The sequence below is a fragment of the Choristoneura fumiferana genome, chromosome 23 (assembly GCF_025370935.1).
Source record: "Choristoneura fumiferana chromosome 23, NRCan_CFum_1, whole genome shotgun sequence".
NCBI lineage: Eukaryota > Metazoa > Arthropoda > Insecta > Lepidoptera > Tortricidae > Choristoneura > Choristoneura fumiferana.
The window spans coordinates 10,762,075-10,778,139 of NC_133494.1; the positions used below are offsets into that span (position 1 = coordinate 10,762,075).

At 36.9% G+C, this 16,065-nt stretch overlaps 1 protein-coding gene across 1 annotated transcript; it reads left to right on the forward strand.

The window, feature by feature from the left end:
- The first annotated feature begins 1,058 nt into the window (after positions 1-1,058).
- LOC141441230 (polypeptide N-acetylgalactosaminyltransferase 3-like) lies at positions 1,059-14,920 on the forward strand. The gene is made up of 8 exons (XM_074105902.1): positions 1,059-1,096; positions 2,647-2,656; positions 3,088-3,230; positions 3,800-3,897; positions 7,185-7,365; positions 9,601-9,739; positions 11,571-11,756; positions 13,226-14,920. The coding sequence occupies exons 1-8, from the start codon at positions 1,059-1,061 to the stop codon at positions 14,273-14,275; spliced, it is 1,845 nt and encodes a 614-aa protein (XP_073962003.1). The 3' UTR covers positions 14,276-14,920.
- Positions 14,921-16,065: the final 1,145 nt, after the last annotated feature.

The window sequence follows — 16,065 nt, forward strand, 5'->3', positions numbered from 1 at the left end:
TTGCTTAAAAGTTACAATTAGCGGGCACACTACGCGGAAGATCGGTCGTTCCGCGTAGTATGCAATAAGGTTCATCGCGGAAGATCCGCGACGGAATTTCCGTCAAGTGTGGCGCCGGCCTATGACTTTTGCCAACTAGCAGATTAGACGGTTTCAGGGATTTCCGTGACGCTTCGTTAACCAGCTGATACGCGCGCAAGTCGCAACCGACGCCTGTAAGCGTGTCGCAAGGTCGCAAAGCTTATTTTCACAGTAGCGTTTTTTCCCAATCAAAGCTTCTACTTTTGTGTACTTTTGGCCCTTCGGGCCGATGCAAACTTGACATGCGGGGCTTCTATTTTTAATCTGAGGGACATAAGGTAACTAACGAACCTATCCAGGTAAAAAGGGGGATAGATTATGTTTGTTTTTAACGCGGGGGGCTCTGCCCCCGAGTCCCCTTTTTAATGGCCTTGCCCATCACCTGTTACTGGTGGCTGTTCGTTCCGTTACAAATACAATTCTAACTTAACCTAATAACCTTTTTTTCTAGTCATAATTATATTGTTTTACCATTTACTGTTTTTTTATTTAACATTACACTACTTAAGAAATAGTAAGTACCTACTTAATTTATTTTCGGACATAGATATGGACTAGATTTCGGGCTTTAAAATTCGGCTAAATTACATATCCGCGTCCGCGCAGCGTCTCCTCGACCACGACGTCATGTGGCGAAACTGTCAGACAGATGCCGGCGTCTATCTAGCCCTGCAGCGCAGCGCACCTCCCCTATTGACGCCGCGTCGACGCTGCGCGGGCGTTAACGAGACGCTGGCATCTCGGCGGCGACGTGAACGTTACATCGGCGCTGCGCGGGCGTTTACTAGACGACGACGCTCGAAAGACGCTAAATGGGCCCGGGCCCTTATCACCGAATATACCTACTTCTGCAGAATATTAAATAGCATAGCATTAGTATCGCCGATTTTTATATGGCATAATGGCATAGCAAAATACTAATTTGGACTATTGTATTTTCACGCAATTTTAAATAGCACTGACTTTAACATGGCGTAATGGCAGTTAAAGAAACTAACAGCTACCATAAGAATGGGTTAAGAGAGTAAGGCCAGCAAAGTAAGCGTGCTGTAACAGCAGCAGGCAAAGAGCCAGAACAGAACAGCAGCTGCATGTTGGGTTAGGTTAGAACTGCGACCACAACAACGCGTGAAGCGAGCGTTCCGCGGCAGCGGCCGGCGAAGCGCCAGAATCTTACGCTGGGGTGTTTCGCGTCAGCATTATACTGAGCCAGTATCAGATTCACAACCGTAATGACACATAATAATATTGTTGTGTCTTGTGTTGTGAATAAATGTAATTTTGTTTCTTTATTTAGTTCTTTCTAACTATAACCAAATTGAATTAAGGAAATTAAATACAGAACACATTTACAGTAGTATTGTTTTATTCAGTTTAATATATCAGTGGTTTTATTAATTAGTTACATGCAAAATTGTCACTGTAAAAAAGGATTATTCCTGGAAATAATTACACTAATCTCAAATTATTTTGCACCTATTGCCTTTAAAAATAACCGTAATTTAATTGCAAGGAAAGTTTAGTAAAATTTTATTTCACTTTTTATTATCCCTATGCGAAGTAATATATTATACTTACGTCTTTCTGCGTAGCAACTATGCATACATATAATAGTAATTTGTGCAACAAGAGAGCAAAGTCGTTTTTTGGTGCGAGTGTTGATTTTGAATCCCGAGTAAGCGAAGGATTGTACAATTGAATCATGAGCGATAGCGAGTGATTCTAGGTTAGAATCCTGAGATCAACGAGGATGCAAAAACACTTTGGTCTCGTGTGACACATACAACTTTTCACCTGAGCAGCGAGAACATTTAAATTAAAGGGTAATATAAAACCACATATATTTAGAAGACAAAAAATATCAAAAACTTTAAAATATAATCCGATTGTTAAGAAATAAACATAGTAGTTACTTACTCATATTTAAAACTTTTTCTCAAAAATGTAACTCGACGTAACATCATACTTTTCATACAGCAAAAAACATCAACTTTGTGTCATTAAAAGGGTGGAACAATAAACGTATATGTTTTTATAAAAATGAACCTTTAAATATGATTTTATTAGGATTTTTATTGTTTGAAACATAAATATAAATAGATTACTTGCAAATTCATTCAATTTGACAAATATTTGATCGAACTTTAAGATGTAGGCAGTAAGTATACGGAACGATTTTATTAAAAAAAAAACAAGAGCAGCGGTGTTTTTTTTTAAATTTCACGTGTTTTTGTTTTTGAATTTGTTCTTATTATAATTAAATCATTATTGATATATTTTTAATGCTAAAGGTCAACACAGTATTTTTTTATTAGGTTGGTAGGTATAATGCTTCTTGCTTAATTAAAAAGTAAAAAAAAACTTAGAAAAAAAGTAAAATTGAGCAGGATATTCGTTTAATTTATCTTTGTAGTTTTTTTAGTTTATATTTGAGAAAAGCACCGTACAAGCTTCGAACAATAAGTGCTACTACCTAAATCCCTTTAGTAATGTACTATACTTAATATAACAGACGTTTTGTAATTTTGCAGTTATATGTTATCCGAACATTTGTTTTTTTTTCAGACCTACAGAAGTTAGTATCGATTTCATCCTATCTCTGGCTTTTTTCATATTAAAGTGAAAGTGACAGATCAAAGTCAAGTTCAAATATTTGGAATTCAGTGAGTGGACCCAGCACTGTCCTCAGCATTTAAAAAATATATTTAAAAAGCTACTTTGTCTCACGGAGTGAGCAAAATGCGATTTTGCTCACTGATTTTTCATACCAAAACCTGCCTGTTTGAGCTGCTGAGGTGAAAATATTATTCTCATGCTTAGGCACTATCTGTCGTCTTGCGTATGAATTTTATGAACTGAACTGTTAGGTATTTGTTGTTGTATGTGTATTGTATAAATGAGTTGTATTGTATGCTTGACTTCACTTGAAATATAAATAAAATAATCAAAAGCGACTGTCCACGTCCAGTGTTTCTTAGAATTCATTATTGTTGTTGTTATTCACAGGACTTTTTGTATTTGCTATGCAGAAGCCGAAAGAAGAAAATAATTTCTTTAGTACTAATTATGGTTTTCTTACAAAATATGATGTTTTATGTGAGTCTGGAGCTACATAACACTATGAAGAAAAACCGTGAAGGATATAAAAAGTAATTATTTTATAGATTCAACTTATAATGCAGAGCAGGGGTGGCCAACTTCGGCTGGTCCAAGATCTATTGTTAACTGACTGGACTCTGTATGATGTACTAATTACATGTATCTTTTCTGCCTTTCCACAATCAACTAAACATACCATACCCGGGATCTACCGGTTGGCCTCCACTGATTTAGACGACGAAGGTCATATCATAGATGTGTAGCACAATTTTGATTGGATTGGAGGTTTCAATCAAACCCCCTAAAATATCCAAAACATATTTTCTATGGACCATATATTTTCTGGTAGGTACGGTCAAGGACATTCATGAGCCACCATGAAACCTTCTCATAGGAAAAGCCATTATGATTTTTCCTTTACTGTGAAACATTATGATGACGTTTACTGTGAAAAGGTTTCACGGTGGCTCATGACATGAATTAATTCCTTGACTACGCCCAATCCATCTGATAGCACCCCTTATATTCAAACTGCACATTAATTGATAACTAGTTCGTTGAACAGTTTGTCTGTGATGTCAAAGGTTCCAAATTAAAGAATTGTCTTTCTTTCTTACAGTTGGCTAGTTAACAGACAAACAATAACGGATAAGAGTGGCATGAGAGTCATTGTGGGACACTATGTTGGAGGCCTGGGCAAGGGCAACTTATCTGAAGGTAAGTATGTTTATTGTTATCTCTTACTAATTAACATCCTGCTATTGTGCAATATTTAACTTAGTAATTATCTGATTGTCCACTTGAACGTCCGGCCTGCGTAGGCAAATTCCGGTCTTACTCGTACGTCCAGCACCGAGTGGCCGTGCGCCGCGCGACGCGTGACCGCTGTTTTAAGTTTTATTCACAAAAACGTCTGCTGTGCCCTTAGTGTAAGTTTTCGGTTACAAAATACGTCTCGATCGCGTTCGCGTTAAAATCTCAATTTGTATGGAAACACGAACATCGCAAACGTTCCGCTAGAGGCGCTGTTCGTGTTTTCATACAAATTGAGATTTTAACGCGAACGCGATCGAGACGTATTTTGTAACCGAAAACTTACACTAAGGGCACCGAAACATACACTAAGGGCACTGTAGATCAACCACGAAAACTATAGCTAAGGTAAACTTACTACTCTCACTTACTTGTAGACGAAAGCTTACAGATCACAACGGTACCTATATTGTAAAATGTAGGTACAATAATACATCCAAAACCATTTTTAGACGACCAGATGGCCTAGTGGTTAGAGAACCTGACTAAGAAGCTTGAGGTCCCGGGTACGATTCCCGTGTCGGGGCAGATGTTTGTATGAAAAATACGAATGTTTGTTTTCGGGTCTTGGGTGTTTACTATGTATTTAAGTATGTATCTATCTATATTATTATATTTATTCGTTGCTTAGTACCCATAACACAAGCTTTGCTAAGCTTACTATGGGGCTAGGTCAATTGGTGTGAATTGTCCCATAATATTTATTTATTTTATTTAAAACCCTAAAAATCAAGGTTAATTTGGCGATATCACTGATTTGCATAGAGTTATTTCGATTTTTATTTTTAGCAGCAAACTTTACTACTTTCTTATACAAGAATAGAAAAATATTTTCAAGGGTTTTGTAGTCCCATCATCATTTCTTGACTTGGTGACAGTGGGACCACCTCAGAAGAGAACTCTTTCGAATAAAAAAATAATTTTGAAAATCGGTCCATAATGGACTGAGTAATCGGTGAACATACATAAAAAAAATACAAACATTGGAACATAGAACCTCCTCCTTTTTTGAAGTGAGTTAAAAATGAATGACTGGCCAGCCAAAGCTGTCCACGAGAACCCGCGGCAAATAAAAAAAATAGGCTGACAACGCTTGCTGCACACTGATTAAACGATGTTGATACTTAGATGACTTGAATTTTCCAGATATTAAATTATACTCGGGGGCTCCTCAAGCTACATCAACATTAATATAGTAATGCGTGAAAGTTGTTGATATACTTTAGGAGTCCGTTGGTAAATTGTATGACCTTTGTCAGTGCCCATTTACGCACAGTCCAGACGCATTAATTTTTGGACCATTTTGACCCGATTGACATAAGAATATAATCTTCTAACATAATATTATAAAATTATGCATTTTGAGGATGGTAGGAGGTTGAATTAAACAAAAAACTATTACAAATGCGTAACTTTTTTTAACTTGAACAGGAATAAAAGTCAAATTTAAAATAGCTGTTGTACGTAAGTATATGTTTCATCAAGGTAAATAATTTGTTTGCCTTCTAGTCTCTTTTGATGTATATTGTTCTTACAAATCTGTGTCTCCAAGCAGCTATGCCATATTTTTCAATCAGCAAAGCCCGTTCGTTTTTATTGCTAAGAAATTCGAAACCATTGCTGTGTATTATTTTCCTAAGAGATTCACGGCATCCTTTAAAACCAATTGCTTCTTTAAGCTCCATGTGGAGGATTCCGATTCTAAGTTGGAACTTGTTTTTTTTCGTAGTACCATTCATTTAATTTATTTTTTATCGCCGAAATATCGTTGTTGTTGTTGTTGTTTCTTTAAAAAAATATGGCTCTGTCCATCGGAGGACAATTTTGCCAGTGTCTAGTAGTTTTTGCCGTTGTACGGTAAAAAAATTCTAGAAAACGAAATATGAGTGGTAATGGTGGATGAACGATGACAGCGCGAATGGTCGAAAACTGAAGATGTTTCCACTCCACTAATTTGTTTTTCGCCGAAATATCGAAATTAAGTATCTAATCCGGGTATGAATGACAATAATGTCAATTTTGACAGTCTCAAAAATGATACTAGATTAAAGTTTCGTAAAAAATGCGTGGACAGCTTTGCCTGGCTGGAGTCTAGCATAGCGTTATGTTTTTGCTCAAGTGGTTAATCACTGGCCCCAGAGTGGACACAGCTTTATAGCCTGCTAGGGTACATGGTCAAATTCTAGTTGTTTTTTCGCAAAACGTATTTATTACAAAACAACATCAATAGAATTATAAATTCAATTCTTCTCTTTTGTCATGGAATTATATTAATTTTACTTAAACAATCACTTTGCTCACCTCACCTGCAACCTTATGATAGCTACGGTTATTCAAGAAATATTTGTTCATGCAGTTCCTTCACCTCCATACACAAAAAACACAATCACCACCACCCACACTACACAACACAACTATTCTCCATTCATGCTGGGAACACCCAAATACTCCGAAATATTTTATTCCGAATTTTGCTAATTCCGATTTTCACAATTTCTAAGACAATATAATTCCGATTACTTAAAAACACGAAAGTTATTTTACCGAATTTCAAAATATCGATTTTTTTAATATCTGATTCTTATAGCTCTGAAGAATGAAAAACACGAAATGTTAATGGGCCGAAGTACAGTATTCAGATTATCGATTTTCCGAAATGACATTGTTAATTCGGAAATACGATATTCGGCAAACTAAACTTCGTGGTTTTAATAATCGGAATGTTGAATCTCGAATCTTGAATGAATATCAATCAATTTAGGTAAATTGACCTACATAGGTTAGGTTAGGTTGGAATTGCGTCAATGCGCGGAGCCCCTTAACTGCGAGGAATAGGAGCTACGCGAAGCGGAGCTCCGTCGACCTTGTGTCACATTGCTGAAAATGAATCACAGTTAGTACTGTTTTAGGCCAAACAAAAACTAACATTTAAATTTGTCGCTGAAAATCCCCAAGTACCCAGTTTTTTTTTCAAATAACTACCCACAAAAATGCGCGTGAGCAAAGTAATTGTTTTATTCATTCATATGGTCCTCCACCGAGTATTTAACGCCTAATTCAATAAATTATATTAATTTTATCTACTGTTGTCCTATAGTTGTCTTATAGCCAGCCCAGCAAGAGGATCGCAAATAATCGCAATTTCGCCGGCCGTCGCTACCTCCTTTACTTACCAACTTACGTTGTTACAGAAGTAATAAACAGCAACAAGTATGCTCCAGTGCCCGGTGTCGGGGAAGGCGGACAGCCTGTACAGCTAGCGCAGAGCGAAATCATCCCGGCCCGGGAGTTGTTCTCCTTGCACTTTTACAATATATTTGCTGGCGATAAAATTTCCATTAACAGAAGCCTACCTGACATGAGAGGTGACGCGTACGTACAGTAAAATCAAAATGTTTAAGTTTGCGTATTTGTTAAACCGTAATTTTAGTTTGTTTATAAACAAACCACACAGTGTATATCGGCTGCTCTAAAATTATTTTGCATCAAATTGTTTCGTAACATATTTTTTTGCATAACGTTTTGTCTAAAGATTGAATTGTGTAAAATTTTTTGCTCGTATTTGTTTTTAATTATATTTTTTGGTAGATAAATTGTTTAGTATAACATTTGAATGATATAACATTGTTTTGTAGATTGTATTATAGGTATAAAATTGTTATTCCGAATATAGTTACCACTAATTTTATATCTGGAAAGCAAATATTCATAAAAATTTAACGACTTGAGGCGAAGTCGACGGAGCTCCGCTTCGCGGATCTCTTATTCCGCCTAGATAAGGCGCTTCGCGCGTTTACAAAATACTAACCCAACCTAACCTATAGTTACTAGGAACCTAACACTAGATTTTTTTTACACATGTGCATGCAGGCTAATTTTATAGCAAAAATACTTGTGTTACCTCTTTGGTTGTGCCATTAAAAAAAATCTAAAACAATGTAAAGGATTTTTATACATTTTTTCTGCAGAGTAGCTAACATTGGTTATGCGTTAAATAATTCTTCGTAATATTAATTATGCGAAAACACTTTCGGCATAAATACTATTATGCGTAAACAGATTATGCAAAATAGAATTATGACATAAAAAAACATGCGTAAACAAGGGGAACCGATTTTGTAACGTTGTTCTTTTGTGAAAAGTCACAGTGACACCTTTTGACGGTGAGTCACGGTGACATGTCACCGTTACGTTAAGTATTTATCCCCCGTATCTATTTACATGAAAACAAAAGGGTATGATTTTATTGATCACCTAATAAATCCGTTTTCGGCGACCTAATATTTGTTCCTAAAATAGTAGATCTGTCACCTAAATTGAATCACCAAATAATATTAAAACGGTTAAGTACCTAAATATTATGTAAAAATTACTCGGAAATTAATATTGATCATCAAATAGTTATTTTGGGCTCCAAAATAATAGATGTGTCACTAAAACTGAATCACCAAACAACATCGAAATGGCTTCCTAAAGATTAATTATAATCACTGAAAAATAACTTTGACCATCAAATAATTGAATTGAAATATGACGATAATGATATACAATAAATGAAATAATAATAAAAATATATTCGCAATTTCGCACAAATTATACCAATTGACCCAGCCCAAAACTAAGCAAAGTTTGTTCTATGGGTGCTAAACAACGGGTAGACATACATACACATGTATTTAAATAAAATACATACAAACATCCAATCAAGTACCTACTACAAACATTTATATTCATCATACAAGTATTAGCAAAAAATGTTCGGTTCTATACCGACACCTACCTACCTACCGACCTACCTATAGCGACAGTACTTTCGTTCAATCCGTTCGTACGCCTTAGCAGAATAGGTAAAAGCATCGAATAAGGAACTGATCTTTTTAATAGGTGACAGATCTATTATTTTGGTGATCGAATTTTGATGATCAAACTATAATTTAAGTAAGATACAGGTATACATATCTGATGACTCATACTTAGAAACAGATTTGATTAATTTGAAGACCAATATATTTCTTAGGGATAGGTAGATATAATAATTAAGAGTATCGCAGTTTAGTGACAAATTTAGGTTGAAATAATGGGCAAGCAAAAATATGTAACGTAGGTAACTTACAGTTAGCGCTCGTTTCGCAAGGCATAAAATAAATATATGCTGACATGCTGTCTTTGTGATATGGGTCACCACCCTTCTAAAGTCATTAATTATTAAAGTTGTCATCGTAAAAGTTGAATTTTGAAATATTTAATTAGCGGCTACGGTACCTACTCAAAATGATCTACACACGACTGTCAAGTCAAGGTCAAGTCATACCTATCTCATAATCAATAAGACAGTCAGTGGGAGATTACAATATTTCGAGCACCATAACCGCTCGCCCATTTCTGCACATATTCAGTGGCGTAGCTACCAAGGGGCTAGGCGGGGCAGTGCCCGGGGCCCTCAAGCTCAGGGGCCTATTCTGCTTAATAGCTGATGATAAGTTGCTTAGTGTATTTGATTATAATGATTTTACGAGCACCATATAGCAGCTGCCCAGGTTACCTAGCTACGCCATCTGTACATATTTATAGTATTTAAATGAATTGGTAATATTGAATGTGTTACAGATGTAAAAGCGTGAAATTTAACCTGGATAACCTGCCTACAGCGACCGTTATCATTGTGTTCCATAATGAAGCGTGGTCTACGCTGATGCGAACAGTCATGTCAGTTATTATGAGATCTCCTGAGAAGTTGTTGAATCAGGTGATATATTTGTTGTTGTTTTGTAATTACAGGGCAAAGGAGGATGTGCAGATTTGAATGGACTCTGGCCTAGGAACCAATAACGCAACCAAGTCCAACCTATCATTGGAAAGGTCGTTTTTAACTATGCTTTAATTTCATCATAACCGCACTAAATACCCAGCACAAAGCGGGACTTTTCTGCTCTGCAGAAAAAATGTATAAAAATCCTTTACATTGTTTTAGTTTTTTTTTTTTGCACAACCAAAGAGGTAACACAAGTATTTTTTGCTATAAAATTAGCCTGCATGCATATGTGTAAAAAAATCTAGTGTTAGGATCCTCAACCTGACGGTCTATGACATTTGACAGATTGCATACAAAAAATTGTTGCTACCAATCCTACCAAAAACAGTAAGTAGCCGTATATTTAAACAAAAACTTTGTGTTTAGTTGGCCAACCTGGCGCCCATCCGAAATTTGACAGATAGCGAGTAAAAATATCTGCTATAACTGGCTACTAACTCTGCTAAAAAAAGTAAGAAATTAAAAAAAAAAAACAAATTGGCGGGAACCTTGCGAATTTTCAGTGGACATTGTTTGAGAGTGCGAATGTAAAACCGGCCAAGAGCGTGTCGGACACGCCCTAAATAGGGTTCCGTAGCCATTACGAAAAAATTAGGTATTTTTTTCTAAGCATTTCGTATTTTATACGGAATCTTCCAAGTTTAGGTGTATTTTATACCTTAGGCTGCTATTTGCTCTTAAATTACTAATAATTCTCAAGCAAACTTAACCGTTATAGTTTTGATATACTTAACCATCCTGAATTTTTTCAAATTTTTCCACCCACCGGTTTAGATTTTAGAGGGGGAGGGGGGCGCTCGATTTTAATAAAAATTTACACTTTAAAATTGAATATTTCGCAAAAAAAAACAAGGAATCGAAAAATCGTCTTAACAAATCCCTAATGGATTTAAAAGACCTAATCAACGATACTCCACACTACAGGGTTAGATGAGAAAAAAAACACCCTCACTTTAAGTCTATAGGAGGTACAAAAAAAATTTTTTTTAGTTTTTTTATGGACCATTTTGTCGGCATATTTTACATACAACATATCTGTGCAAAATTACATCTTTCTAGCATTGATAGTCCCTGAGCAAAGCCGCGGACGGACGGTCAGACAGACAGACAGACAATGGCGAAACTATAAGGGTTCCGTTTTTGCCATTTTGGCTCCGAAACCGTAAAAACCATATGAAAACGCATAAAAAAACAAAATCATCGACAGGACGGTCACAAAACCTTCGTCATAATCGATACAGGAACTTAGTAGGTACATTCAAGTGCAAAGATATGTGTATACATCCCAAAGTCGCAAAAAATGGCATCATCATTAAGATTATAGATTTGGGAACATTTAAATGTGCATAAACATGTATAAGTACATTGCTTAAAAGATATATAAGTATGTATGCTACATGTGCATAAAATTTAGAAACACTATAAAGCTCATAAATAAATAAATACTCAAGGATCGCAAGCGCCTAAACGTTAGGCAATACGGCCTGGTTAAAGTCGTGGGTTCACGGTGGGTGGATGCAAGCCACTGCCAACCGAAGCGACTGGAAGTCTTTTGGGGGAGGCCTATGTCCAACAGTGGACGTCATACGGCTGATATGATAAATATTTCTTTGGGTCAAAGATACTTCCAACATATTAGTAGCAATAGGTATGATTGACTTAGGATTAGGTAGGATTGACTTTACAAATGTGTAGGACGAAAACAATGCAATTTTTAAGTGCAGAATTGGCAAAAAAGGTTAACATTAAAACGAAATATTTTCAGGTAATTTTAGTAGATGATGCAAGTGACAGGAGGTACCTTGGGCGCGAGTTAGAGGACGCAGTTGCTAAGCTGGACAAAGTGGAGATTCTTCGCAGCAAAGAGCGAAAGGGGCTAGTAGCGGCGAGACTGATGGGAGCCAGGAGAGCAGCCGGAGACGTGCTGCTCTTTTTAGATGCTCATTGTGAGGTGAGAATACAATACAAATATTTTTAATTGAACAGCTGAAATAATGGAGAAAGATATTAAATAAAAACCGGCCAAGAGCGTGTCGGACACGCCCAAAATGGGGTTCCGTAGCCATTACAAAAAATTAAGTAATGTTTTTATAATGATTTTGTATTTTATACGGAATCTTCCAAGTTTAGGTATACTCGTATTTTATACCTTAGGCTACTAGTTACTCATAAACTAGTAATAATTGTCAAGCAAACTTAGCCGTTATAGTTTTCCTTGAAAGTCTGATATACTTACTTACTACCATCCTGAATTTTTTCAAATTTTTCCACCAATTTAGGTTTAGATTTTAGAGGGGGTTCGCTCGATTTTAATTAAAATTTGCAGTTTAAAGTTTAATATTTCGCAAACATCACTGAATCAAAAAATTGTCTCAGCAAGCCCCTAATGGTTTTAAAAGGCCTATCCAACGATACCCCCCGATACCGGGTTGGATGAGAAAAAAAATCACTACCACTTTACGTCTATGGGAGGTTTTTTTTTTGTGTATTTTTTATTGTACCATTTTGTCGGTATAGTTTACATTTATATCCGTGCAAAATTACAGCTTTCTATCATTGATAGTCCCTGAGCAAAGCTGCGGACGGACAGACGGACAGACAGACAGACATGGCGAAACTATAAGGGTTCCGTTTTTGCCATTTTGGCTCCGGAACCCTAAAAACCGGTCCCGTGAGTATTAATGCAAGTAGGTACTTGTACTTGGTAGGTTTGTGCAGGTTGACGACCGAGCTTCGTTCGGCCTAGCACTCAAAAACACGCATTTTCCCAGAGATAAGAACAAGCTAGATGGATTCTCATATAGATGAATCAAATAGTTGATCATCGAAATCGTTAGAGCCATTTCTGAGATCCCCGAAGTAAATAAATAGACAAGAATTGGTCCTTTAAATTGTGACATGATTCTTTTTATATTTTAACCGGATTCAAAAAAACTAGGTTCTCAGTTTGACCTGTGTATGTAAAAAAAAACCGCGATTATTCGTTTGGTTTGATGCGGGTTTCAGGAAAGTATTTGTTATATTTAGGAGAAGGTTATGGTATTTTAACCGACTTCAAAAAAACGGAATTCTGACAGAAAAAAATGTACCTAAGCCGTGTTTGGGCTTAATGGAATCGTTGTGAGATGTGCTTTGGCAACAAAGTACTAAAAAGTAAGAAGTAAAGAATTTTAACAAAAATAGAACAGATTACAAAAAACTTGAAAATTATTTTCTACTAGCTTGAAGTCGGTGCCAACAGCACAGCCAGCAAGAGTGGAACTATAGTCGTCTACCTTACCTTCGTACTATATATTGGACTTTAATCACTCCCGCTGGCTCGTGCTGAGGCACCGTGTTTGGGCTTCAAGCTAGTACAAAATTATTTTCAAGTTCTTTGTTGTCGGTTCGGTCTCTGAAAAAAAATGTTTTTGTTTTCAGGCGACCCAAGGTTGGCTGGAGCCTTTACTAAATAGGGCTGGTAGCGACGACGTATTCATATGTCCTCAAATTGATCTGATCGACGGGGAGACGCTGGCGTACATAAAGAGTAGCGACGGGAATTATGGGGCTTTCAGCTGGGACCTCCAATTCCGCTGGTATATGCTGAGTGACGACGTCATTAATCAGAGGGCCCAGAATCCCTCCAAACCGTATCCAATACCAGCCATGGCTGGAGGCCTATTCGCCGTAAGGAAAAGTCTCTTTTGGCGTCTAGGAGGTTACGACGAGGGTATGAGAGTGTGGGGAGCTGAAAATTTAGAAATGTCCTGGCGAGCGTGGCAGTGCGGCGCTCGGGTAGAGGTTACGCCATGCTCCAGAGTGGGGCACATATTCAGAAAAGACACTCCTTACAAATATCCCGGCGGGGTCGGAAATGTTTTAAGTGCTAATGTAGCACGAGCGGCTTCCGTGTGGTTGGACGAGTGGGCAGATTTCTTTTTCAAATTCAATCCATCGAGCGCGGCCCTACGCGACCAGCAAACTGTGTATTCCAGGGCAGAGTTGCGGAAAAATTTGAAATGCAAAAGTTTCAAATGGTATTTGGATAACGTGTGGCCACAGCATTTTTTTCCGACGGATGACAGGTGGTTCGGTAAGATTCGTAGTGACAAGGGCAGTTGTTTATCAACAATGAGTCCAGTGACCCAGGAAAATTGGAGGCTCCCAATGCCAGCTACGGGCATCGACTGCAGCACATATGAGAATTATATAAATGTAATGGTTGTTTTTACGCCTGAAGGTAAAATTATGACAAATGAGAACATGTGCTTAGAGGAGAATAACGCTAGAGTCGTGTGGAAACACTGCAAAGACTCGCCCAGACAAATTTGGGAGCAGAAGGGGCCTAGATTAAAAACAAAAGACGATCTTTGCTTGACGATTATGCCTGCAGGAAAATATGGTGGGACCAATGACAACATCACGGCCAAGAGATGTCGCGATACGGCTGAACAAATATGGCATTTCGTACGTGTGCCTTGGCGGTAGTTGTCATATTATGCCTAATTTATTATTTGGTGTAAATAATCTCCCTAATTTAAATACTTTCATTAAGTACCTAAATACTTACTTAGTATTGGTTTGTTATTGAATCTCATTTGAATTTAAAATTCAAATCGTTTATTCTGTAAATAAGCCGCAATGGGCGCTTTTTACACGTTTTTTTTAACTATCAGCGCTTTCGGAAAGACCATCATTGCCCAGAAAAATGCGCCGCAAGAAACTTAGCAGAAAGTCATTGTTTCAAAATAAATAAGTAAATGAAGGCCATCTACTAGCAAATATCTCGTACATCAGCATCATAAAAAAGTATGTGACTTTATGTACTTAATTTTTACTTGGTATTATGTTTGTAAATTTTTAACGAACTATTAATATTTGAGACTTGATTTGTAAAATTACAGAATTAGACGGTTCTAAAAAGTAAACAAGAAAAGAAGAAGAAAAATGAAAAGCCATACTAAGTAGTCTGAGCATTCCTGGCTTATAATAATCGTGTGTTGAACCATTTCATTCTGTACTTTTATAATTAATCCTACCTAACTTTTTTTATTTAGATTTAGGCACTAGGTACATGGATATGATGTATACTTTGGTATTCCTTTGACTTGTATCAATTTTTGTTGCCTAATTTCAATTCAATGAGGGCTATCGTTTTTTATCTCACTAGATGGCGCACTGTTTCGTGAGGTTTTAAGTATGGCTTTCAAAGTCTGTTATTACGGGCGTGAAAACAAAGTTTAGATTAAAATCATATTTAATACACCATAAACCGTACTATAAAAATATCGAGCATGCACAGTGTTCCATGTCCCCGTTTTGTCCGGAAAAAGGGAGGACAAAGGTTTCCGAAAGACAAAACTGTCTCAAACACAGTCATTCATTGCCGGAATGCATATTTGCCATAATTAATTTCAGTTATTGCAAAATATTCACAAAATTATTCTAATTATAAATAAACCGGCATAGCTCACTCAAAAACTATGAGATTTGACATTTCGGAGACCTCACGCTACACTAGCGCCTCTAGCGGAGAATTCATACGCGATAGCCTCATTGTATTGAATTGGTATGAGCCAATCGCAGCAAGCAAACGTCAAAGGACCTGACGATACTAACGCCATCTAGCGATACTTCGCCACTGTAAAAACCCTCTTTCATTCTATTCTAGTAGAGCGTTTATACACCTGCTACCTGCTTAGCTGGTAACGTTGCCTTTTTGTTAGTTTTCTCGATTATTCCATAGATTCGTGGCACCGTAGATTTTAAACGAGAGGACCGATTTTGAATGCTGTTTTTTATTTGAAAGCAGGTTTTCTAGCGATGGTTCTTAGACATGTTTTATCAAAATCGGTTCAGCCGTTTTTGAGATATTAAACTGTGAAGTGACAAAGTCGGGGGTTTTCCAACTTTTTGTTGTCTTTAAAAACCGTTGATAAACATTTGTTCGTTTTTAAAGAATATACATATAAGTCTATCACGAATTGGAGAGAGCGGCGCGGAGCTGGCGCTGCCAAGAGCGCAGTTAGCGGTATCGGCAAGTCTTGAAAAAATATTAGTTTTTCCAAATATACAATTTTACTCGAAAATGTGATGAAAAACATTGTATGTCGCACGGGCGGTACTAGAATTACGAACATCTACTCATTAAAGCCCTCAGTCTTCGACTTCGGGCTTCTAATAGACTTTCGTTCGTAATTCCTTATTTACCGCCCTTAAGACACAATGTACTATTGTCTAACATACTGTACTCTATTTGTATTATTACTTCTTCAGAG